The 24,617-nt window shown below is 50.7% G+C and overlaps 1 protein-coding gene across 6 annotated transcripts in view; it reads right to left on the minus strand.

The window, feature by feature from the left end:
• CACNA1E (calcium voltage-gated channel subunit alpha1 E) overlaps nt 1–24,617 on the minus strand; it is a 486,165-nt gene that overhangs the window by 50,457 nt on the left and 411,091 nt on the right. For 4 of the 6 annotated variants that reach the window (XM_032862709.1, XM_032862708.1, XM_032862704.1 and 1 more), the window contains exons 17-27: nt 24,122–24,194; nt 22,724–22,841; nt 20,699–20,766; nt 19,857–19,954; nt 15,501–15,557; nt 13,744–14,391; nt 12,999–13,312; nt 10,705–10,864; nt 9,428–9,557; nt 8,665–8,724; nt 7,803–7,909 (exon numbers count right to left, since the gene is read on the minus strand). In XM_032862709.1, the coding sequence (XP_032718600.1) occupies nt 7,803–7,909; nt 8,665–8,724; nt 9,428–9,557; nt 10,705–10,864; nt 12,999–13,312; nt 13,744–14,391; nt 15,501–15,557; nt 19,857–19,954; nt 20,699–20,766; nt 22,724–22,841; nt 24,122–24,194 (1,833 nt within the window). The remainder of the gene's footprint in view (nt 1–7,802; nt 7,910–8,664; nt 8,725–9,427; nt 9,558–10,704; nt 10,865–12,998; nt 13,313–13,743; nt 14,392–15,500; nt 15,558–19,856; nt 19,955–20,698; nt 20,767–22,723; nt 22,842–24,121; nt 24,195–24,617) is intronic. The other 2 variants (XM_032862707.1, XM_032862706.1) reach the window with 1 other exon arrangement.

Consider the following 24,617-nt stretch of genomic DNA (forward strand, 5'->3'; position numbering starts at 1 on the left):
CAGGGACATCAGATTCTGAAGAGCTCCTCCTCCTCTAAGTGGAATGGCCTTCTGCCCTCCTCCATGAGCCCCAGAGAGAACCGTGCAGGGACCTTAAGGAATCTCTTGCATTAGAAGCAAGGACAGGCTTGCTGGAATGTAAGGTAGGGACAGGAGGTCACACTGTGAGGAGCCCTGAGCCTTGCTGAAATGTCTGGACTACTACTTGGGAGGCCATAATAACTTCGATATGCACTTGCTAAGGGGTTGGCACTATACAGGACACTGAATATATTTTACCTTACTTAATTCTCATAAAACCAAAACACAGCTATTTTAAATTTCCACTTATAGACGAGGAAATAGAAGTTCAGAGAGTTAAGACAGCTAGTATTTCATTATGCTGGGGTGCAGACCTAAGTTAGGCTCTGAAATCCACATCCTTATTTATGTTACAGTGCCTTTTCAGATGAGAATCGCAGGAGGGTTTTTAACCAAAGGAGGAACAGCAAAAGAAACCAGCAGTTCCTGAGCTCAAATAATGAGCTATCTTTCCTCTTAGCCTTAATCAGCCTAGGGCCTGTGAGTGTACATGGAAAGGAAAAGGTACAGATGGAACAGATAGACAAGGTCGGGGATGCCCTTCCCTACCTGGTCCGTAGGTCTTGTCTATCTCCAAGCAGAGACAGATGGATCGGAAGGCTGAGGAGAGATCTGTACCTAGCCACCAAGTTGAGTTTACAGGGGTTAATGGCTTGGAACTGACACAACTACGGAGGGAGAAGGGAGTTAGATGTAATAGAGAAAGCCCCTAAACTTGAAGTAAAAAATATCAGTTATTTTAGAAGAAAAACTGGTTTTGCTACTAGTCAAATGAGTCAAAATAGTTAAAGTCTCAAGCAATCCACCTCTCCACTACAAAACAAGACTGCTGAGAGATGAATGAAATAAACAGTGCAAAAACACTTTACAAATTCTAAAGACCAGTGGAAATGAGAAGTTGCACAGGGAGTGCTTATCCCCAGAGGAAGTCTACGACCTGTTGGTAAGGCTAGTTCATCTATTTGTGTGTTTTTCTTCCTCACCCCCTACCTCAGCATCATTTGGGGTCCCCCATGAGCCCTAAATCCTTTGCAACTCTACCAACTTCCTTTGCTCCATGACCAGGACACCAACTCTGTAAGAAGTGGCTAGTGCATAATCCTTTCCTTCCTGCAAATGCACCTTAGTGAACTCCCGATACACAGTCATCATTGCCTTTGAAAACTTTCTCCTTTACAAAACACAGCACCACACTCTAACCGGAAGGTCCACGCGCTGAGAAGCATCAGGGGACAGCAAGTCACCTCACTGTCTCCTAGCAGTTTTGTTATTCAGGCTGGGGAAGAGTGACCTGATCTGTCTTGCTTCCTACACTTCACCTTCCAAACATACCCAAGACTCCTCATCTGCTGAAACTTCCCAGAGGGCCTTGGCACTGGCTAAAGTCCAGCCAATACGCTCCCCCAGCAGGTGACTAATTCGTAATGCTAGGTTGTGGCTCTGTGAGTGTGGATTAGGCAGATGGCTTGTAGGTCACGTGATCTGAGCTGATCCTTCCCTAGTCCCACCACGAAATCTGCTCTGAGTTACTCCAAAACTTACTATTAAATCTGGAGGACACTGTGATGGATTTCTACGAATCCTGCAGCTCTGAGCTGGTCCTGCGTCTGGGAAGGCTCTGGTGCGGGGGGCACCTTGCATCTGAGGCTGGTGAGCTACACTGCGTGCTGCCGTGTGAACGGACAGTGTTCCCTGGCTGGATCATTTCATTTGTTAATGTGGCCAGAGGCTGACATCCCATTTATAATCAACCATCTCCCAAATTCGTGCTCGTTAATAAAGAGAAATGCTGGGACAACCACACCCATTGCCTCCATAGGATAAAGGTCTCCAGATGCACATTCCCTAGCATCAGTGATGTAAATCACAGACAATGTATTTTCTAGCGTTCATCAAAAAACATGCGTGCTGGAGCTTAATGCCAAGAGCGGGCAGACTGAGAATTTATCTCTTTCTTTCAGGCACCCCCTCTACGTGGCTCCCACTCTGTCCCTCCTAATTCATCCCAAAACCCATTCTCAAGGCACCGTGGGTATAATACAGCAGTAGGCACCCCAAGAGCCTCTTGGCCATTAATCACCTTTAGGGTCCCTGCCTGGGCACAAAGTCAGGGAAAGTCACTCTTGAGGTAACCCTTAAAGCTGGAGTCTGGAGGAACAACAACCTTCTATCGGCTCACTGCTGGAAATTTCCAATTCCAGCTCAGCCAGCATCCTAAATCCACAGTTAATTGGCTACCTGACGGCGAAATTTAATTTTAATCCTTCATTCTCTTCCACAGAACAGTGGCACTGGATGACCTGTCTGGTTCAATGGCAAATGGGTCTTCTTTGCATGAAGCAGGACTTTGTCCACTTTTTCCCCCCCTCCAAGATTAATGGATAGTCACAACTTCCTTTGGGAGATGCCCCTTTCAGTTCTAGAAGAATAGGGGTTATCAAGAAAGAAATCCCACAGCAAAGTGTGAGATGTGAGGGGGACTGCCTCAGATACAGGCAAGCAGTAAAGAATAGTGAGGAGTCAGGTATAGGGAGAAATGTCTGTTCTATTGTTCTGTGCTCTGCTGAGGGTAAGTACCTACTAGCATTTCAGCTCTGGATAGCCACTCCTTTCTCAGAGCACACATTCACACCTTTACGAATACAAAACAAACCAGGGTACCATATTCTGCGGCTCCTTAGGGCCCTTCCAAATCTAAAATTATCTCCGTGTATTTCACTGAATGAATTCAGAACCAGCTTGGCAACTGCAGCTAGTTCTGAATGCATTCAAATGACCTTATCCATCTTAAAGACCGGGGCAGAGTGTCAAGTGTCAGAAAAGCAACATACTTCAATGAAAAGAATGTAATAAAAGCTAACGTGGGAATTCTGGTTCCTTCTGGCATCAAGAGGCAGATTGACTCATGTTTTTCCTTTCTGGCCAAGCACTAAGTAATTAAAGGCCAAGTGAGGCTGTGATCCAGATCCCCCGCGTGCCAGGGAGTCCTGACCTTACCTCATGCCCCGCTAAGATGGCAGGCAGTGAGGGAGAGCCTGGGTCTCAGCTGCCAGAGAGCCTGCGTGACTCTGACTGATGCACCAGCCCCAGTGCGGGGAGGAGGTAGGAGCAGAACTCATTATTTTTCTTTAGATTGTTTGTGTGGACAAGTCATTATAAGCTGTGAGTTTACTAGTTAGAACCCAATCCAGGATAGCTGGATACCTGGTGACTTGACTAGCTCACTAGTCAAGTAACACACTGTGGAACAATGAGAATGAGAAGGATGAGGGGCTTGGTTGGGTTGGAGTGAAGGATCTCACACACACATATGTCCCTATGCTCTCCTGCCTTTCCTCCTGAGATGCTGTCCCTGCCCAGCTGCCTGTCCAAATCCCTTCACAAGCCACTTCAGATGCAAAACCCAAGGGCCAGATAGCATCACCGCCTCACTGCGCATAATCCCTTAAGGTTCAGGAACTCAACCTGACATAGGGGCTTAACGCCCCTAATTTCCCTATGAGGCAGCTGCCTTCAGGAGGATGCTCCAAAGTGAGGGAATGTGCCTGAGGTGCAGATACCCAGAAATGCCAAGGCTGGAACCATCTTTGTTGTCCCGCCCAGGAGGCTGGGAGGCAGACATGATGGCAACAGGGTGTGAGGAAACTAGGACAAGCAGTTGCTGGCCTTTTGGTGTAAAATAATGATCAAACAGAAGAATCCCTCTTTTTCAGATAGAAAAAGATAAAAGAGAAAGGTTTCACAGATCCAGTCACTCACCAGACTTTTCTTGAAACCTCAAGGAGGAAAAGGCATGGTCAGGACATTTATAGTTGGCGAACACTCTGTGTCTCCATATGGCCCAGAAAGTGGGGTATTGTGAGGGCAGCGGAATGAGGGAGAAACAAAGCCAACCTCTGCCAAAACTCTGCCCGTCTCCCTACACAGGTATCTGGCTGAGGCAAGGAGACCAGAGTGTTCTTATAAATGCTTTATAATGTAAAAATGTGCCAGGAGGAACAGGAAAGGTGCGAGTAGAGTATCTTTCCGTTGATTTTTTCATCTCCCGTACGCCCACACTTAGAAAAGAAATCCCCGTCCCCTCCTCCTCAAAAGTCAATAATAAAAGTTCCCAAACAGAATTTGTTAGGTTTACATTATAAAGAATCCCTTCCCTTGAGGTACACAGCTATAGAGAAGAGACAGTTCTCTTCAGCCACTACGTCAACGACATATATGCTTATAGAAAACATACATGATGGTACGTGCAGACCTCTGCCAGAAGGGCTCAGGGGACCACACAGTTTTCTTTGAGAATTCAGCTACAGGACCTTGCTTCCCCTTGGTTAGGGGCATTGCTCCTGGGACTTGGGTTGGGTTCTGGGAAGATCCTGGCTGGTTGCAGTGACAGGGATGCCAAGTCGCCTCTGACTTCTGAGGCATCGCATGAAGGTGTTACCACAGCCATCACGGTCAGATATGATCAGACTGAGTAACAGCCCGAGCAGAAGCCTCCACAGTAGCCTCTCCTCAGGAGGAGGAGAGTGAGACGGGGCAGGGGTAAGGCTATCTGAATGGTGGACATCCTCAGGGGTAAATACATGGGTTCTGATGATGAAATCTGTAACTGCAAGGAGGGAGGTCCTTAAAAAGCCTACAGAAAACCCCACCTTTGGCTTCCTATTGGCTTGAGCCTTCTACCATGGCCCGGCTGTGCTACACAGGCTTCCTTCTGCTGTGTGCCGCAGGCCAGGCCCTCACTCCGCTGGCAGGGGGGACCCGGGCCAACCCTACCAAAGTGATGGGAGAGCTGAATTCTCTGGTGCCCTTAATGAGGAAGGGGAGAGAAAAGAGTTAGGAAGCGTGGCACGTGAGCAAGAGAAAGCGTTGCCTGGACCTCCGCAACGTGACAAAGGCCAGAGGAGACAGGTGTGAGTCTGTTCTATGAGCAGGAGAAAGGGGAGAGGGGGTGTGCATGGTCAGCTGGGAACGATGGTAGCACAAGAGAGTGGATGGAGAAGGGGGAGCAAGTACCATTTACACTTCCAGGGACATTAAGAAAAAGTTCAGGAGTGACATCACTAAAAGCAAGTGATGGATCATAACTCTCAATCCATCATAACATCTCAATCCGGTGTGGACCCCAGAACCAGGGGATTCTTGGGGTTCCCTGCACTGTACCTGGTCTGAGGACCCACAGAGAGGCTTCGGTTCCGGGGCTGTTAAGGCCTCCCCTGCCACCAGCACCAAAGCCACCATCGCCATGTTTTCAAAGGGCACAAAAAAAAGAAGAAGATAGATGACAACCCTCCAGCCCATCGCTGTCACTCTGGACCTGAGGAGAGACAACTGGACTGTGGACGTGGGGCAGGCATGCAGAGGCTTCCGCTGAAACACAGCTCCTCCCCATGAGCACCTACGTACCTGCCTGGTTCCTGGGGTGTGTGTCTGTGTGCCTGTGGGTCTGTGCGTGCCTGCACGTCTGCATGTGTGTGTATGCGCATGTGGGTGTGTAAAACAACCCAGATGTTGAAACCAGCCTGTGTTCACCTTCAGCCATTTGCACACATTATACATCGACACACACTTGGCTCCGGCATCTTGACCTCAGGATGCAATGAAAGAATGGAAGGATGAGGAAGGGAATTACTATCTAACAAATCATCGAACGTTATATCGAGACAGATGATGTACTATATGTTGGCTGACTGAACTTAAGTTGAAAAAAGACATTTGTTGACTGTTCACGTTGTGCCACGCCCTAGGTGCTAAGCACTCCACAGGCATTGTTTTGACTCCATTGCAGAGATGAAAAACTGAGATTAGGAAGTTTATGATCCTGCTATGTTGCTCTAGGACATCACGTAGGTACGGAGAGGGGCTGGGATTCAAAAGCAGGGCCTGAGTCCAGAGCCCACCTCATCCTTTCCTGTCACCCCCATGAGCTCTGTTCTTCCTAAACATGGGGAGGATCCTTTCCCATTCCTTCTCTCTCCTCATCTTTTGTTTCTTCAAAGAGAGACAAACTACTTTACTGAGATCAAAATAAGAAAGAACAATATGACTAATAATATATGCAAATGAATTGATAAAATGAGAAGGAAACTGACCTTTTAAAAACTCAAGGGTGATATTTATCCTAACAAAGTAAGTAGGCCTCCTGAGGAAAAAGCCAGACTTTAATGATTTTTCTTCCTAAGAAGGAGGAAGAGGAGCTGGGAGTCCCCTTGGTAGAGCTGCCTTGGTTTTTATCTTGAGATAAGAATTTATAGAAGGTCCAGATGTTGGGGAAAATACCATGCTTTTGTGAAATTTCTTTGGAACTAGCTCAGTCATGTCTAATAAGAGGTTTTCTTTTTGTGAGAGGCATAGGTGATTCCATATGACTCTAAAGGTAGGTGTGGTTAATACACTGGTCTACAAGGGGGACAAGGTACGCGGACATTGTCCTGCTAACCCAGCTCAGCGCCACCAGCCACATTCAACCTGGCTCTCCTTTGGAGGGTTCTCTGTGGCTGGGACAGCAATGCAAATAGCCCACTTCTAGGTTCTGGAAGATCTTAAGTCCTTAGGACAGCTGGGGACATTTCATCTCTCCTACAAAGAGCTCCCCACCCTCAGACACTTAGAGAATGTTCCTTCTTCACTGTCACCCCACCTCCTTCTCTGCCAGGATGGGCAGAAGCTGATATGGTGTTTGTGGGGAAGGGAGGGATAGATGCGCCCTTTCTAACCACCTGGACCTGGGAAGGTCCAACTTCTGCAGACACTCTGCCCCTTCCCTTTTGCAGTTGCTATCACTGCCAGCAACTCCCAGATGCTTTCCTTCTGCCTCATCGCAGTTTAGCCAGACTTGCTTAAAGACTCAGCTCTCTCTTATAGTTGGAGAGGCTGGAGGGAAGTCTACTGTGCCACCTGGAAAAGGGGGAGGCTCTCTGGCAGTGCAGCAAGGTGCAGACAGGGACTGAAAGCTGTCATTCATCTCCTGGGCACTCTATACACCAGCTTAGGGAAAAGGCCCTGATCATGTATTTCTTAGCTAAACCCTGAAGAGCCCAGAGAGCCCCTTCCTTGGCTGGATGCCACAGGAAATGTCAGCATGTGGTTGAAAATCTGCTACAGCTGATCAGTGTCTGGGGGGAAAAAAATTCCCCAAATGTAATGAGCATGGCTTAGTCACCTGAATGTTTTCCTCAGTGCGTTACCAAGGAAGTTGTGAAAGTCTTAGGTTCTGGAGCTAAACACATGATCATGGTTCTTATACCTATAAAATATCTCTGGGGTAGCCCTGCTCATGAGCAGTCTGTAATCCCTGACTCTGTTCTACCCTCTGCATTCTTCTTCCAAGTGGATTCTTTGTTTGACATACCCAAGAAAGGAAAGGGTACGTGAGCTGTCCTGGGTCCCTCCCTGAGCCCATGGAGGCACTGCCCACACGGGAGAGCTCCTGCCCATGCTTACTCGTCTCCGAGAAAGGAACTCCAGGGCCTCTGGCTTCTTCCTTGGGACTCCCCCGGCTCCTCCTTCACCAGTGCTGCCGTTTGGGGCAGTGAGCTGAAGCTATGAGGCTCGCTGGGGTACCACAGAGGGCAAGTGGGAAGCAGACTTCCAGGGTCGCTTCCTTTGGCACCACTCTGAGGGAACTGCCTCTCACGCTGGCCTCGGAGAAGGCCTCGAATCAGTCCAAGTCTCAGGAAGAAGGGACGAAAGGACATCGAACAAGAAGAAAGAGTTACACTTACGCCAAAGCAAAGGCCACCAATGCGCCAACCACCACCACGAAGTCCAGGATGTTCCACAAGTCACGGAAGTAGGACCCGTCCTGCAGGATCAAGCCTTGGTCTATCATCTGTGGGAGAAGGATATGAAGAGCTGTGGATGAGCCCACAGGAGCTGGCAATGCACCTGGAGCTCAGGGCTCCCCAGGACGATGCCTCTACTGCCATTGCCTCCACAACCAACCCTACGCAACGACCTGGAGAGCAAAAGGACAGGTCCCACAGGCTCTCTCCACCTAACTGTGAAGCCCAAGGCCCCGTGTCATAGCCACCAGGGTTCAACTAGACTCCTCAGCCTCACATTTCTCCTTCCTTTAGTGTCTCGGAGCACCAGAGGTCCCCACTTAAGCACAGATGAGGAATACCCCAGACTGCAGAGACCATGAACAAGACAGTGGGGTGTTAGGCTGATGGGGCACGGACTGGTAAGCAGCAAATGCAGCTAGGACTACATGGAGTCCGGGAGAACTCATCCCTACTTGACCCTCTGCCTTGGCTTGAACCAGGGGGCAATGCTCGGGAGGCAAGGACAGTCCCCATGCCTGTCTGCATTCCTGACAGCCTGAGAGTGGACAGGCCCCTCCCTGGGCCATACCCACAGGTCTGCCCCAGTCTAAACAGATCCCCCCGAGTCATGCTGTGCCATGAAATCTGGCCGTGATAGACTTCCTCAGACTTCTGAGGCCAGAAGAGGGGTTTCCAGAGGCCCTACTGAGGTCTGTCATTGGCTGGTAGGTGGCAGCACTGGGGAGCAGCACTATACTAAAGGAGCAGACCCATGACCTACCCAAACCCTGGAGCCTAGCTTTTCTCTGGAAGCTTTTACCTTTATGACCATTTCAAAGGTGAACACGCCAGTGAAAACGTAGTCAAAATACCTCAGGACCTGTAAGACACAGGGAAAGGGAAGAGGCCCAGGTGTGGCCATCAGGCCACAGGCACGCATTTGCCCACACACACGCAGTCCTGCACCCCCACCACAGCTCACTTCTCCCTCAGAACAGAAGCTTGGGCTTGTCACTGTTAGCTGGACACAGGGAGGAGAGGAGCCATGCATTCTCCTACAGCTACAGGACCCGGTGGTCGGTCCTTGGCTCTTCCTTCCCGTTGGCCAGAACTTAACTTCTTGGATCCCAAATGCCCCACAGATCTCTCCCTCAGGCCCTGGAATCCTTGTCAGTTGCAATCCTCCCCACACACCTCCTTCATACCTCCTGACATATACATTCGGGACCTCCAGGAGATGTCTCAGCAACTCAGGGTAGAGTTTCAGCTTCCCAAATTCATGCATATCCCTCACGACCCGGCATCAGAGAGCCTCCCCCCACCCACCTCCAGCACAAGCCCCTGGGTGGCTGCAAAGACTGGCTGGCTCTGGAGGTAAGGCCTTAGGGCACGTGGGGGGGCTGGGAAGAAAGAGCTGACCTAGAAAGGGTCCATACTTTGTCCTGAGCAACAGGAATGGGCCATTTCTTAAGCCTTCCTCATGGCCCCCAGGAACCTTCCCCGGTTGACCTTCAACACTGGGCTGGGGAGGGGCTGGGACGGGGTGGGTCCCAGGGCTGATGGCTCGGCTCCCATGCACCCACTTTGTTGCGCTCAGAGTTGGTCAGGACGGGGTCCTCGGCTGCCAGGGCGATGCTGCTGGCCGCGATCACCAGGAGAATGCACATCTCAAAGTAGCGCAGACTCACGATGTAGTGGCAGGCCCTGCGGATCCTGGGGGGCGGCAGAACCAAGGAGCTGCCTCAGCTTCCCGCCCCCTCCCCTTACTCCCCACCCACGGGCACATCGGCCTCCGCCAGACAGCCAGGCCCTGGCCAGAGGAAGCCACAGGGAGAGCAATTTAATTTCGCAGGCACCACCCGTGATTTAAAGCTCCAGTGGGAGAAGGTAATCAGATCGGTTAGAGGCTGCAGTAGCGCAAGCCAAGATACATCATCCGTAGGCACGTCTGAGCCACCGTTGCAGCCCGAGTCAGACAAAAAGCACTGCGCATGCCCACACGGTACCCTCCAACACCTCTCAGCGTCTACTCCCCCTGCCCCCATATAAAAACTGGGACATAGCAAGGAAATTGGAAGAACCAAGAAACGTAATGATATACCTGGAGTCTAAAATACCTAATGAGAGTAGCGACATGTTTTCATGAGCCCCGGTATGCTGATTAAAGTGATTATGTTCTACAGACTGTATTCTGGACTTGCGACTTGACATACATTAGCCCAAGTTCCTTCCTTCCCAGAGCCTTGCCAGAATACTGCCCACGTGGTCATGAAAACCTTTCTGTCTTCCTAGCCTCAGAAGCTGGTCTCTGTGTACATCTTGCTCGTTTCTGGGGCAAAAGGCAGCTCAGTCTAACCTTCCAGAATCTTCTCTGCCACCTCCCTCTTATGCCCCTACCTCTGCTTTGAGGAACCATGCCCATTTCAAAATCCACATTTGGGGTTCTGGGACCAATACTCTTAAAACCCAGTGGGCCATCTATCTATTCTAGGCTCCGTTATTCTCAGCTCTGTCTACCCTTGGAATATTTGGTGAAACATCTGAAGTAGACTGCCTTCCTCCCACCCCACCCCCACACAACTTACCAACCAAATAAAAGGACTAAGAGGCATAGGGTCGTTTTCTCCTGACATCTCTCATGCTTCCCTGTCTTATGTTGTGGACTTAGCACAGAGCTCAGAGGCTTTTCAATCCCATGACCCAGCTCCACCAGTGAGCGTCCTATATGTTCCAGATGTCCAGCCATAGTCCACTAAGAAGGATCAGGAGGAGGAGTGGACCCTTATCTCTCCTTCTCCCCATCACCCCGCCCTGGCTCTAACCCTGGCACCAAAGGGGGAATGACAGGAGGGGGCCTTACGGGTTGGTGGTGCTGAAGATGAACATGGAGCTGTGGGGCACCATGGCTTTGCCCGTCTCACGCTTCTCCTTCTTCTGCTGCTTCTTTTCCACCTCCTCTTCCTCCTCTTTGATCTCTGCCTCCTTCAAGGGACTGGCTTCTCCATCAGTCTTGTTGCTAACTGCAAAAACGACATGGTGAAATCATCAGAAACCTTGCCACCTGTGAGGATGGTGTCCCTTGGGGACAGGATAGAAAGGAGGGGAAGGGGTTAGAGCAATGTGTCTAGCCAGGTACGTTGCAAACACTGGAGGTGTTCACTACTACACAGAGTTAAGCCCTTACTCTCGTTCTTGCCTGGCCCTCACCCTAATTTTACATGGATGCCCTTTTTTGGATGTATAAATAATAATCACGTTTTCCAGGGTCACAGAAGGCTTGTTTCTGTTGTAAAGTTTACAAAGTTGACATATCTAAGATCTAGATTCTTTGCCTATATTCATTTACTGAATTTTCACATCACTACACCCTGAGCGGCGTGTAGTCTGCCCATTATACAGACAGGAAAATTGAAGTTCAGGGAATTCAAGTACCTATCCTAGGTTCATACAGCTAGTTCCCAATTCAAAATCCTGTAGCCTTTCAATGATCTCACACTGCAATGGAAGATTTTAAGAAACCGTTACTCTGTTTGCGGCTGACTTTCTGTCTGTGCTTGTTTCAGTCGTGATTAATGTTGAAATGGCAATGCAATATTCATGCCTCTATGGGACCATGGCTGCACTCCAGGATGGGGAAGAGGAAGGAGCTGGAGGCTGAGGGGAGCTCTTGGGCCACCACCCTCACTTTCCACATGCAAGTCACAATGCAAGGTGAGTGGCAGAGAGGCGGAAGCTCTCCAAGCGGGACAAGGGATGCCGTCAGCCTCTCCCACTGTTCGCTCTCAGAGAATGCCTCTACCCTGGAGCTCTATGCAAGCAGCAAACCTTTGAGGTTCCGGCCCCTTCTGGGTCCTTCCAAGAAGTAACTCATCCAAAATGTCTCTGATAATACGCTCTTACCTATGACCAAGGCCATCGACCAGCCCCAGAAAAAGAACTTCTTAACGTTTCTCATCAGAGAGGGTCCAAAGCACTAATACTAGAGCATAAAATGAAACAGACAGCAAAAAGTGGTTGTCTGAAATCCCAAGACAGGGCCAAGCCAACCCCAGGGAGCACTGCACATGGGAGATTTCATTTTCTAAAGTACTACTGGCATTCTGAGTGTAGAGAAGGTGACGGAATGGAGATGGAGCAGTGGGAGAAAGAAAAATGGGGAGAGCAGAAGACTGTTCTGTGAACAGAAAAAGAAGGAAACGGGAGAAACACAGCCAGGGTGGTTGCAATTCAGTGGCCATGGAGCAACAGGTGGGATTAAGGCAGGAGTGGGTGTGTGGTGAGGGTCAGGGAGGGGATGGGGTGGGGTGGGGAAGGAGGGAAGGGGGTGGGGTTAGTACAGGATAGGGGTAGGCTTAGGGCAGGGATGGGGTTAGAGCAGACATGGGGTAGAGATTAAGTTTAGGGCTGAGAGAAGGATGGGGTTGACGGAGGAAAAGGGATGGGGTTGAAACAAGGACAGGAGTGAGGTTGGAGTGGGGTTAGGGAGGGTACGGGGGTGGGGGTAGGTCCAGTGATTTTTGTCTCCCCTTTTGAGGTCTGGAGATTAATGTCCATTTCCTGAGGTATCTGGGATTAAAAACTGAGTAAAACCTCCTTGGAGAAAAGAGTAGATAAGAGTAACAGATTCCTAAAATGTTAGTGCTGAGAAAGACCTCAGAGATCACCCAATCCAATGCTTTCACTTTAGGGCTGACAACCTGAATCTTTGGGAGAAGCAGAGGTTTGTGGAAGCCACACGGAGCAGCTCGGGGCCATCTCCTGCTCCTTCAGAGGTTCCCTAAGCTGTCCAAGTGACAGGGCACCTCAGAGGTCCTAGAGACCACCACCAAATATTCACACTATAAGTCAAACAGCTGAACATATATCTGGGTACAAAACCAAGTGATCTCACTGAAGGCTCTATAGTGGTCACCAGGGCCAAAGCTGAAGGAAATTTTATGTGAAAAGCTTAAGGTGGAGAAAATTCCAACTTGTTTTTCCTGCAAACCAAGCTAAAACCACTGCTATCGTTTACTTGCTGATGAACGACTTCATCCTGCTGGTGGGATTTTTCCCACAGCCTCAGTGGGTGGGGTGACTCCAGAGCCACAATGGTCCCCAGCCCGGGGTGGGATGGGCAGTGAGGTTCAAAGGGGACAGGGACTGCGTTCTCACTGTGAACCACAGTTGAGTCCACCAAGGGGCCCACGTCTGGGATGGCGACGGTGACGCTGGTGCTGTCGGTGTTGGCCTTGTCTGTGTTGGCCGTGGTGCAGGAGAGGTCAGGCTCACTCTGGCTGATGGCCCGGCCTATATCCAGCTGCACGTTGCCCAGCAGGGCTTGCTCGCTGCTGCCCTCCGCCTCCTGTTCTGTCAGCACCATGTCCTTCCCCATTTCCATCTCTGGCTGGGGCTGGACCAGGGGCATGTTGTCCTCATCGAGGGCTCCTGCCAGCCCGGAGCCTCTGGGCACCATGAGACTGTTGGTCCTGGAGGGACAGAGGAGAAGACTGCTGGTGCTCAGATAGGAAGAAGCTGTTCTCAAGTGGTGGGTGAGCCAGACAAAAGGGGAAGGTGAGGGAAGCCCGAAGAGCCTTGCTGGAGAGCATGGCATCTGCTGCCTCCCACCCCGACCCACCCAGGCAGGGGGCAGCTAAGACCCTCAGGCAGTGTTCAGGCCTTCTTCTGGTCCACCCACCTGTGACCCGCTCCCAACAGGAGATGCCCTAGAAGAACAGACGCTGGTTTTCAAGGGGACAGAGTCCATCACCTATCACAGCCACGCACACCTTACGAAGGGGGTGTTAGCATCCTCTCCATTTTGTAAAAGGGAAAACCGAGGGTTAGATAGGATTGTCCTGGAGAATCCTTCACACCAGCAGGGCTAGATGCCTCCGGGGCACTCCTGTGACCACCCTACCTCCTCAAGTCTTGGCTTCTCTCCTCTTCCTGGATTGTGGGTTCCTTGCCCGTGTGGCTGCCCCTGGACTCGCAGTCCTTCTCCCCGTCGGTGGGCACCCCTTCATCCAGACTCCGCTCCTGGCTGGCCGACCGGCTCCGAGAGGTGGAGGAGAGCTCCTTGCCTTCTGTCCTGACACGACGGTGCCGGCTGCGCCTCTGGCTCTGCCTGTGCCTGCTGCGGTCCTCGAAGGTCACCACGGTCTCCCCTCCCCCAGCCTCCTGCTGCGTCGGGTCACAGTGGCCATGACAGGGCCGGGCCAGCCATGGTGGCTCCCGTTTGCCCAGGGACAGGGGGCTCCTCTGGTTGTCCAGGGCACTCGACAGGTCCCCTCCATCCCCCTTGAGGGACCCCCCACGGCTGATGCACTCCTCCTCGCACTTCTCCAGGCCCAGGCCCAGACCCTCGATGGGCCTGGGTCTCCGGTAGAGGCTGGGGTGGGCATTGAGTGGGTTGAGGGGGCTCAGCGGGTTGAGGGGGTTGAGGGGGTTCATTGGTGGGGCCTCCTCTTTATTGAGGGCCTCCTGGCTGGACATCTGCATGTGCCTTCGCAGCTGGCTGGTGCGCTGCTCCCACACCGACATGTGGTGCCGGCGCCTCCGCTCCCTCCTGCCAAAGGGAAAAGGGCGAGGACCCGGGTCAGAGCCGGACAGCCGGAGGCGAGGCAGGGAGCCACTGGGGTGCAGACCCGCCCTCAGCGGCCACGGCAAAGGGGCGGGACACATGGGGGGGCAGCAAACGGGAGAGCCCCGCACCTGCAGACAGGAAGCACAGAGAGAGGCAAGGAGCAGAGTGGGCCACGCCCGAGGAGGCGGCTGGAGCAGCACCTCCTAGCGTGCGGGGCTTCCCACTGTCCTCCCTGCTCCGCCGCGGGGGTGGGCGGGCGCGAGCCCTGGATGGAGCCCCCGCAGCCTGCAGGGCAGTGGTACTAAGGCTCACCCGGTCTGCACTCCCCTGCTCTCCTTTGCCCTCAGGGCATCCAACTACACCCACCCTGTGCTCCGTACTGGCCCTTAATGCCGGGTCAGAGACCTTTGTTCCCCCTGCTGTCCCTGTCCTCTGCCTCTCAGATGACAGCCGGGAGTGGGGGGGACACAGGCTGAGAAGCACAGCGGTGGGATCCTCTGAGAGGACAGCTGATGGCGGTGACTAGCGGACCCGGGCTGGCATCCCCCTCAGAGAACAGGCGTGCCGTGGCTCTCTTCCACGGCGGCTAATGGAAACCACGGGACCGCGTGTGCCGAGAGCGCCGGCGGCTGCCTCTCAAGCCCCCTGCCGCACGCCTCCGCTCAGGGCCTGGGCGAGCCCGCACGCGGCCGCGGGCCCGCGCACGGTGACGCGCACGGGGCTGAGCTCCTGCGGGCGGGAGGCTCGTCACTACTTCCGCTCACACGTGCCCACGCGCATCCCCGCGGGGGCCCCCACGCGGGCCCACAGGCGGGGCCCGCGCGCCCACACGGAGGAAGCACGCCGCCGCGTGCCCGCTCGCAGGCCGCACGGAGAAGGGCACGACACACGGGGTCACGTACCGTAGACACACACTGAACTGAGCACAAGTGGAGAGGTGCGGAGGACAGTGTCCACGGAACACACGCACACACCACGGCACACGCTGACATGCACACCCGGCGCCACTGTGTCCGCGGTGGGGGCGGAGACACGGCGTCCCCACACACACACAGAACCGCTCACAGACACGCAGACCGGTACACACATACAGGTGGCTGCTGCGTGGCTCCCACATCGACATGTGGTGTCTTCGCCTTCTGTCTCTTCTGGGAAAGAAAAACGAACAGGTTCAGTTCACCCCCACCTCTCAGAACCACAAGCCCCACAGCCACCAGCCAGTTTCCAGGGAGAGGCACGGGGTCCTCTAGGTGCCCACACGTTCTCCACATGCCTGCTGCCCTCGGGTGGCTCCTAACCTTCAACTTGCCCTGGGAGTGACCTTTGCTGCCTCACTGTGTGCAGACACGCGGATCTGGTGTGGGAAGCGCACATGCAGACACTCAGGGTGTCTCATCTCATGGGGGACACGGCTTCAGATGCTCCGTCTTCATGCCCCACAGGCCCCCACACTTGCCCCGAACTGCCCTTACGAGATCTATTCCGGAAATCCTACAAACTTGCATGAGAGTGGTATTTCCCCCAGTCACGTCTAGGATTCACACATGGGTGTGACTCCCCAGCTCCTCAGTCCAGGCACTGTAACTCATGCAGGAACAGGTGCCTCGCCATGCAGGCCATCAGAGCCACGGAGAAGCCCACAGCCACACGCAGGGGCCCCGCGCCGTGGGCTGCTGGCCGTGTACTTCAGGATACGTGCGACACCCCTGCGACTGTGCAACACGGTGACCCCGGCCAGAGGTCTTCCAGACTCCGTCTGGTCAGACAGGGAAAGCACAGTGTCAGCCTTCTCAGCCATGCGCAGGGGAGGAAAATCTTTCTCCAGACACACACATGCTGTGTCCTTCCCTTTCCAAGGTCTAGAGAAGGTCAGACCGGCAGGGTGTGGGCATCACCCACAAAGGCAAACGGGACTCCTAGAAATGAAGCTCTCGGGGTCATGTCCATGCTCCGGTCGAGGACGACACACGTCGGACACCCGTGGAGCGAGCCTGCCCCCAATGTTGTGGGCTGACAGACCCAGTCTGGCCCATTGGGCCCTGCCTCAAACTGGGAGATGCTTGGCAACTGCTGCTCCCTCCCTGACCAACGGAGAACATGCTAGGCCGAGCAGCACTGCTCAACTGCCATGTCCCACAGCCGCACAGAAGCCTGAGACACGGGTGGGCTGAGGGAGGAGAGGCAGCTCGTGGGAGCCTCACTTGGCATCTGGAAGAGGCACAGTGTGTACGAGCATCCACGGGGTGGGTGCAGACATCACTGTGGAGAGGCCTGCAAGCGCCCCAACTGTGTGCAGCCCTCAGCAGAGGCAGCTGCCGTGTGAGGAGGCCCACATGGGGTGCCGGTGCCAAGCCTGGGTAGCACATAGAACGAGAAGGACCCACTCTAGCCAGGCAGCATGCACACCCACTAGGGAAAGCAGATGCTATCTCCAAATTCTCCAATACTCAAGTATCAGCTCTCCAGAAGCACATGTGTAAAGAGTTTAAGTACATGGAAGAATTCTCTTTCTCATGAATGCACACATGTGTGTGCACGCGCACACACACACACAGGCCAGGCAAAGAGAGACCCAACTTTTAATTTCCATACAGACCACATACACACTTCAAACTCCACTTCTCCACTCACACATACACATATCCCAATTCACAGCCCATCATTAATACACCTTCACTCCTAAAACCACACAGAGAAGCACTGACATCGCTCCAACTCATGCATATGTGACCTCACATACACCTGACATTAACCTTGTGGATCAGGAAGGGTAGCGGCATCCTTCCCATTTCAAAGATGTGGTGACAGAGTTTCTAGGATCCTAAGTGGCTCTCTGTCCAAGGACACTGAGCATAGGAGTGACAGAACCAGCCCTCAGACCTCCTGACTTGTGACAATGCTCTTGTCAGGTTTCTCTATGGACACCCCCATCCTCGGTTGTCCGGTAGTCCAGAAATCAGGGGTCCTGCCTGCACTCCGGAGCAGCACCCACGCACCCACCCTGACATTGCTCCCACCAGCAGCACCCACCCTGCGACCAGAGCTAGATCTCTGCTCATCTTGGATGGTTGTAGCACCTTCTTCCACCTCACCGTGCCCAGACACGCACACAGCTCACTGCCTACAGCCCTATGTCTACCAGCATTTCATTCATTCTTTCATTCCACAAATAGTGAGTTTCTACTCTGGGCCAAGCATCTTCCCAACTCACATCTCCAAACCCACTCTTCCCCTGCTTCTTCATCTCAGTAAATAGAACCACCCACTCCTAAGTGACAACCAGCCCTCCCCACCGGCATGTTTGCATACCTGTGTGTGTATATTTTTAACCCAAACTCATGAGTGCAGGGAAGGTGGGGAAGGAACGACTCAAGGCCCAGAGATTATTCCAGAGGGGAAGGAGTTGCTCTGCCTTTCTCCATTAATCATTAACAAAGTTTGAGGGCCGATTTTTTTTCTTGCTCACAGGGAAGGGGCTTGGAGACCAGGCCTTCAGTTTTGAAAGGTGACGACCATCCAGGGGAAGGAGGGCCCCACATATAACTCTGGGATGATTCTGAAGGGTGAGGCAGAGGACATTCAGAGCCCTTCCCATGAGCACTTGACGAAGAAAGGCTTCTCCCCAACCAGATTCAAGTAGTAGATGACAGGGTCTAGTATCCGGGTAGAGTTGCACCTTTCGGGGGCCTCGAAGCCTCCCCATCCATTCCCAGGGCCACCCACCCAGACCTCACAGAGGCTCAGAAGCCACAAACGGGATTCTCAGCTCCTCCTCCAACACCTTCCTCCGGCTCTGCCACCAGGCCCACGCCTTGCTAGTTCTGCCAGCAACTTCAGGTCCAGGCTAAATCCTTTAAGTCTACGCTCGTTGCTCCACTATCACTGGCCATTCTCTCCCTAATCCACTCCAGCTGGATTCTGTTCCCACTGGGCCAGTGAAACTGAAGGTTGCTAACAACATTCATTTTGCCAAACCCAATGGCCCCTTTTCTGCACTCAGCTTATGTGATCTTTCGATGGTATTTAGCTGCACTGTCCACTTGTGCCTTCCTCAAGAGTTCTCTTCTCTAGGTCCCCACGATAGGACACTTCCCTTTCCTTTCTTTCTACTCCTAATTGCTCCCGGTCTCCTCTGCCGGTTTCTCCTCTGCCAGATCCTCCTCTGCCAGATCTCGAGGCACAGGAGAGCTCTGGGCCTCTGTCCTGAACAACTCTGTCTTCATGACAACTCTCCGCCAGTTCACCCGTGCTGAGAGCTTAACACTGTCCGAATACAAATGGCTCCCCCCAACTCCTCATTTCCTACGCGGACTTTTCTTTCGAGCTTCGCCCTCATGTAACCAATGGCCTATTCAGCATCTTTACTTAGGTGTTCTCTAAGCATCTCAGATTTATTGTGGCCAAAATGAACCTTGGATTTCCACTGTTCTCCAGACTCTCAGTACGTATCAGCACCATCTACCTAGTTGCTTAGGCATCAAAACTTAAAACATGAGAGAAATATTTCTTTTTTCTTCTTATCCCCACCCCATCCCATTTAACCCATCACCTCTTCCTATTGGTCCTCCCTCCAAAGCACAGACTGAATGGGATTCTTATCTCCTCCATTGCTGTGGTTTCAACCACCACTATTGTCACCTACTTTACTCTTATAGCCAACCCTCTGTCTCCCTGCCTCCACCCTGGGCCTTTCTTCATAGAGCAGAGCGAACTTTTAAAGCATATATCATGCTATATGATGCACCTGGGTGTTTCAGTCGATTAAGTGTCTGCCTTGGGCTCAAGTCACGATCTCAGGGTCCTAGAATCAGGCCCCACATCCAGTTCCCTGCTGAGCAGGAAGTCTGCTTCTCCCTCTCCTTCTGCCCCTCCCCCTGCTCATGCTCTGTCTCAAATAAGTAAATAAAATATGTTTTTAAAAAAGCATAGGTCATATAGTATCCATCCTTCTGCCTTAGACCCTCCATGGCTGCAATTAGGAAAAAAGCTAAGACCCTTTAGCTGGCCCTCCAGGATCTTCCTGGCCGTGTCTCCTATTTCTCCTTGCTCTGTGCCCACCAGCCACCCTGCACCCTCGCTGGAGAAAGCTCTTCCTTTCTGATGTCACATGACCACCTTCTCCACGTACAGATCTCTGCTTGAATTTCACCTCTTCAAAGAATCCCTCCCAGGCTGCCTGTAAGTACTCTATCCAATTCTTTTTCCTCTGCGTTATCCTGTTCTATGTGCCTTAGAGCAGTGATCACCATCTAAAATCATTTACACGTCTATTATCTCTCACACTAAAATAAAACTCCATGAGAAGACGCTGTCTTGTTCACTGCTGTATCCTAAGGACATTTCCCAGCACGGAGGAGGCATCCTCTGATAATATAACATTTTGAGCAGATGAATTGGCTGTTAGCACAGGAGCCCAGGGGTCAGTTAAGTGGGGACAGCCAACTCACTCGATAGAAGGCATGTTGGGTGCAGACATCGGGCTGACCTCCTTGGCCTTCTGCAATGCATGTTTCTGGTTGAAAGCCTCCTCTTCTTCTTGCTCATCCTAGACACAAAGCAGAGATGGCTTTGCCTGGGATCCCCATGAAGGAGAAAAGCTCCCCTGGCTCTCCCCACAAGTTCGGGAGACCAGGTGAGACGAGGAAGGCAGGAAAGGGCCTTAAACAAGGCAGGAGGAGGGTGGGTTGGCTCAGAGACCTCAGGTGGCCAGGTGCCAGGCACCTTGGGAGATAGAAGCCTCCACATCCTGGCATGGCCGGTAGTTCTGGTCTCCAGCCTGCCCCATAGGCTTCCCCACAGTTTCTCAGGAAAGCCGTGGGATTCTACCCTAGGCTCTAGCCCCTAGTGGAGCGCATGGCGGTGGAGGTCAGAAAATGGAGCTGACACATCTCAGATGTTTTGCAGTGCCTGCAAGGAATGGAATAGGGCCCTTCCAGCCAGACCCATCCAGAGTACATTGTTAAGGCTATGCCTCTACTTGTGCCCTTTCTCCTGCCCAGCTAAGTGGCCTCACCCCAGGTGATCAGGCAAGGACCTCATCCCCTCACCTCCATTCCGGGTGTAAGTGTCCCCTCTTTGTAACGACACTGGGGAAAGCCAGTTCAGGTGAAATGACTAGAGCTACTAAGAACACACATCTTCTCAGCCTGCTCTAGTCTCCCACATAGAGTATTTTACTGGATCCTAACAATGATCCTGTGAGGTATGCAAAGCAGCTATGGCATTTCCGTGCTCTAGATGAAATGCTCAATGGCACAAGAAAACCATGAGATCTGCAGAGAATGCTTACCTTGGTCAGCTCTTGGGCATTGGCCAGATTGTCCACAGCAATGGCCAAGAACACGTTCAGCAGTGTGTCTGGGGTGATGGGTTAAGGATGGGCAAGTAAGAAAACCAAAAGGCTTCAGCAAGACTGAGAGGGTTTCCTCAAGGTCTTTGCTGTCTGAGATCCAGCAGGAAAAGAAGCTACCCCATGACTTCAGTTAGGCAGTGGTTATGCAGCCCTGTCTGAAGGAGAGTATCTCTTCTTCCTTCCACAGATCTTCTCTTTGCCTAGGACACAGAGATAGCTGAATCCAACCACTCAGGGGCCAAGGTGGAGTAAGGGGGCCTCTAGACACGTATGGCCTCCACTCATAGCTATATTGAATCTGGCACAATGTGATGTTAGGGAGCTCAATGCTGGAGTTTACCTCTCCTTTCTGGGAGGCTAGAATTGAGGCCCACCCAGACCAAGATCCTACTGTGATATTAAAGGTGAAAGGAAGTAAGATTCCACAGACCCATCACTGAATGGCTCTCAATAATGGAATGCTAAGTTCTCTCATTCTTCTTATCTTAGAAGGCTTCCATATTTCATTCAACAAAAATGTCATGGAGCACACAAGATCATTATGGAACCCATTTCCATTCCAAGCTCTAGCCATTGAAGTCCCAATTTTCCAACTGTCTTTGAGGTCCCGGTGTTGCAGAATATAGAGCTGGTTTTAGCATCAAAGTCCAGGTATGACTACCCTCAGAGGAACAGGGAAATCAAGGTGCCATTGTCACAAACTGGGCTTCCTTTTCTGTGACCCACTGCATAACTTTCCTCCTATGGGTGTCTCATGTTTGGTTCACAGTCTGCTCTGGGCCCTAGAAATTTTCGGGGCAGAGAAGTTAAAGGAGTAGCTTGTCTCCATGAGAATATGGGAAAAGCAGAAGTACAGCTACATCACACAGCTCTCCCTTCTTATTCTACCAATGCCATTTCAAGGGAAGTCCCATCTCCTACAAACATCTAGTGATTGTGTAGAAGTCTGTAGTACATAAGGTGCATCCAAATAAATGATCTCACTTACTATTCACAACTAATAAAGGAATCGATGCTGTTATCCTCCTTACAGAGTTGAAAACTAAAAGCTCAGGCAGATTAAGGGACTTTCCCGAGGCCACAAAGCTGGTAAACAAAATTGCTGAGATTAAAACCCAAATCTTCCTAGTCTAGATCCTATGACCAGGTATGGGTTTGGGAATTAAATGGACTTGATTTCCAATCTCCCCTTACAATTTAATAATTGTTTGACTGACTTCTTCTAAGTCATGGGTCAGATGAACTAGTTCCTATAAAACATTTAGTACAGGCTCTCGTGAATATCACAAATACAATAAATGTTAGCTATGCTAAATAGCATCAGCATTAATCATAATACTGATATTTCTGAGATCTTACTATGTGCAGGTCCTGTTCTATATTAACATGTAATTAATTTATTAGTATTACAATGTGGCCACTATTTCAGCCTAACAGTTATCTTTGTCACCTCTTATTTTCCCCAGCTGATAGTATTTCCAACTACTCAGTGTAAGAGCCTCACATGTCATTATTAGTGTATGCTGAAGATTTGGATAATACTTTATCTCCTTTGTCTACATTTGTCTTCTTTACCCAACTAGAATATAATCTCCTTAAGATCAGAATCCTTGGGGTGGCTGGGTGGCTCAGTGGGTTAAGCCTCAGCCTTCAGCTCAGGTGATGATCTCAGGGTCCTGGGATCGAGCCCCCACATCGGATTCTCTGCTCAGTAGGGAGAGTGCCTCCCCCTCTCTCTGTCTGCTGCTCTGCCTACTTGTGATCTCTGTCAAATAAATAAATAAAATCTAAAAAAAAAAAGATCTGAATCCTCGTTTCTCTTAGTATATCAAGTAATATCCTGAATCCCCCCCTCACAAAAAAAAATCCCCACCCAACTCTACCACCACCACCACAACCAACCTCCTCAATGCTAGTCCAGGCAGGCAGGCAGCATGAAGAGGACTATCTTAAAAAGGATACAGTTTCCAAACAAGGTGAGCACAATGAAATAGATAGCTGACCACATGCCTGAGCTGACCCCACCCTGGGAGCGGATCCCATTGTACATCACCTCATTCCAGTCCTCCCCTGTTAGGATCTATGTAAAGCAAACAACAGGCAAGTCAGAGATTCGGGTTGGTTGAGAAAATGGGGCCAATGTAAAAAGGAAAATTCTGGCCTCTTGCTTGGCCATTCTGCCAGGGAGAAAAATAAAGTCACTTCCATGAATAATTCCAAACTCTCTTCTGATAAGGAAGATAATTTTAGATGTTGAAAATGGAAAGAGAGCATCACAAGGGAAGATTCTATTCTGAGTCTGACTAGAGTCCCTCCACTTCCAGCTTTGCCAGACCCATAGGAACTACACAGATCAGGTGGTCTGGTCACTACCAGTCCATCCAAGGAGAGCTAAGATAAAGTTCTTGGGACAGAAGCATTATTAGAAAGAGCCTCATGGGCTCCAGTTCCAGAAACCTGGGTTCTGGTTTAGCCTCAAAGTCTAGATAAACAGTGTTTTCTTTAGCTCTCCGCATTGCTGATTTTTTAGTCTTCCTCCATGATTTAAAAACATATTTTTTTTGTGGGGTGGGGGGGGGATGAGGTGGGTTGAAAAAATAATTCATTAAATGGACATATGGGTCAGAAGATGCTTCCAATTTCAAAAAACCATAAATGTGATATGACAGTTTTACTTCTTCCTTACCAATCTGGATGATTTTTATTTCTTTTTCTTCTCTGATTGCTGTGGTTAGGACTTCCAGCACTATGCAGAATAAAAGTGGTGCAAGTATACATCCTTGTCTTGTTCCTAGTCTTAGAGAAAAAGCCTTCAGCTTTTTACCACTGAGTATGATTTAGCTGTGGGTTTGTCACATATGGCCTTTATTATGTTGAGGTAGGTTCCTTCCATACCCACTTCACTGAGAATTTTATCATGAATGAATGTTAAATTTTACTAAATTTTTTTCTGCATCTATTCAAATAATCTATGATTTTTATCCTTTATTTTGGTAATGTGGTGGATCACATTGATTAATTTGTGCATGCTGAACCATCCTTGCATTCCTGGAATAAAGTCCACTTGATGGTGGTCATAAATATTGTAAGTTACTGAATGTCTTTGCCTTAATATCTCTTGTAAACTCACAAGTATAGGAAAAAGGCCCATAATGTAATCATGATAGAGCTTTTCTGTTATTGGTAAGAATGTGGCTACACAAATTCTAGGAATTATTGTGATGATAATTACTCAACAATAGTCCCAGTTGCCTGGGACGAGCCTGGGGTGTTAAAGTAGGATTCTCCTAACACATCATTTTGCAGTGTGAGCTCCAAAAGATCCTACATAATATTTTTAACTGCCAGTTGGCCTCATACCTGAAATACGGTCATGATGGCTGCAGGGAAGGTGTCAAAGTTTGCCGAAGGAGTCCCATCATTAAAGTTAAACCTGAAAAGGAAGTTCAGAGAAAGAATAAAATGAAAATCTCACATACCAAGTTTTCTCTTCCCCCTTCATCACTTCTTTTATCCTTTCTCCATATCCTCTTCTTCCCTAATTTCTCCCCATTCCACGTAATTTATGAAGATGGTATTATTAGTGACTATTACTGGTGGGCTGTGCACTTTGAAGGTACGGATTATGAGACGGGGTTTGGACTGATCTTGACTTATAAGGCCCCATGCTGTACACTTTATTTTAGGGACAGCTCCGAAGAGAGGGGTCTCCAGATCCAGAACCCTGTACAGTGTGAAAAGATTACAAGCAGAGACATTGGTTTTATACACACACACACACACACAGTGGTTGATGTGGGCCAAAGCAAACAGAATGGTGGCATGGTGACCAAATTAGAAGCCCTCCTGCTCACAG

The sequence above is a fragment of the Lontra canadensis genome, unplaced genomic scaffold (assembly GCF_010015895.1).
Source record: "Lontra canadensis isolate GAN:19392208 unplaced genomic scaffold, GSC_riverotter_1.0 scaffold24, whole genome shotgun sequence".
Classification (NCBI taxonomy): domain Eukaryota; kingdom Metazoa; phylum Chordata; class Mammalia; order Carnivora; family Mustelidae; genus Lontra; species Lontra canadensis.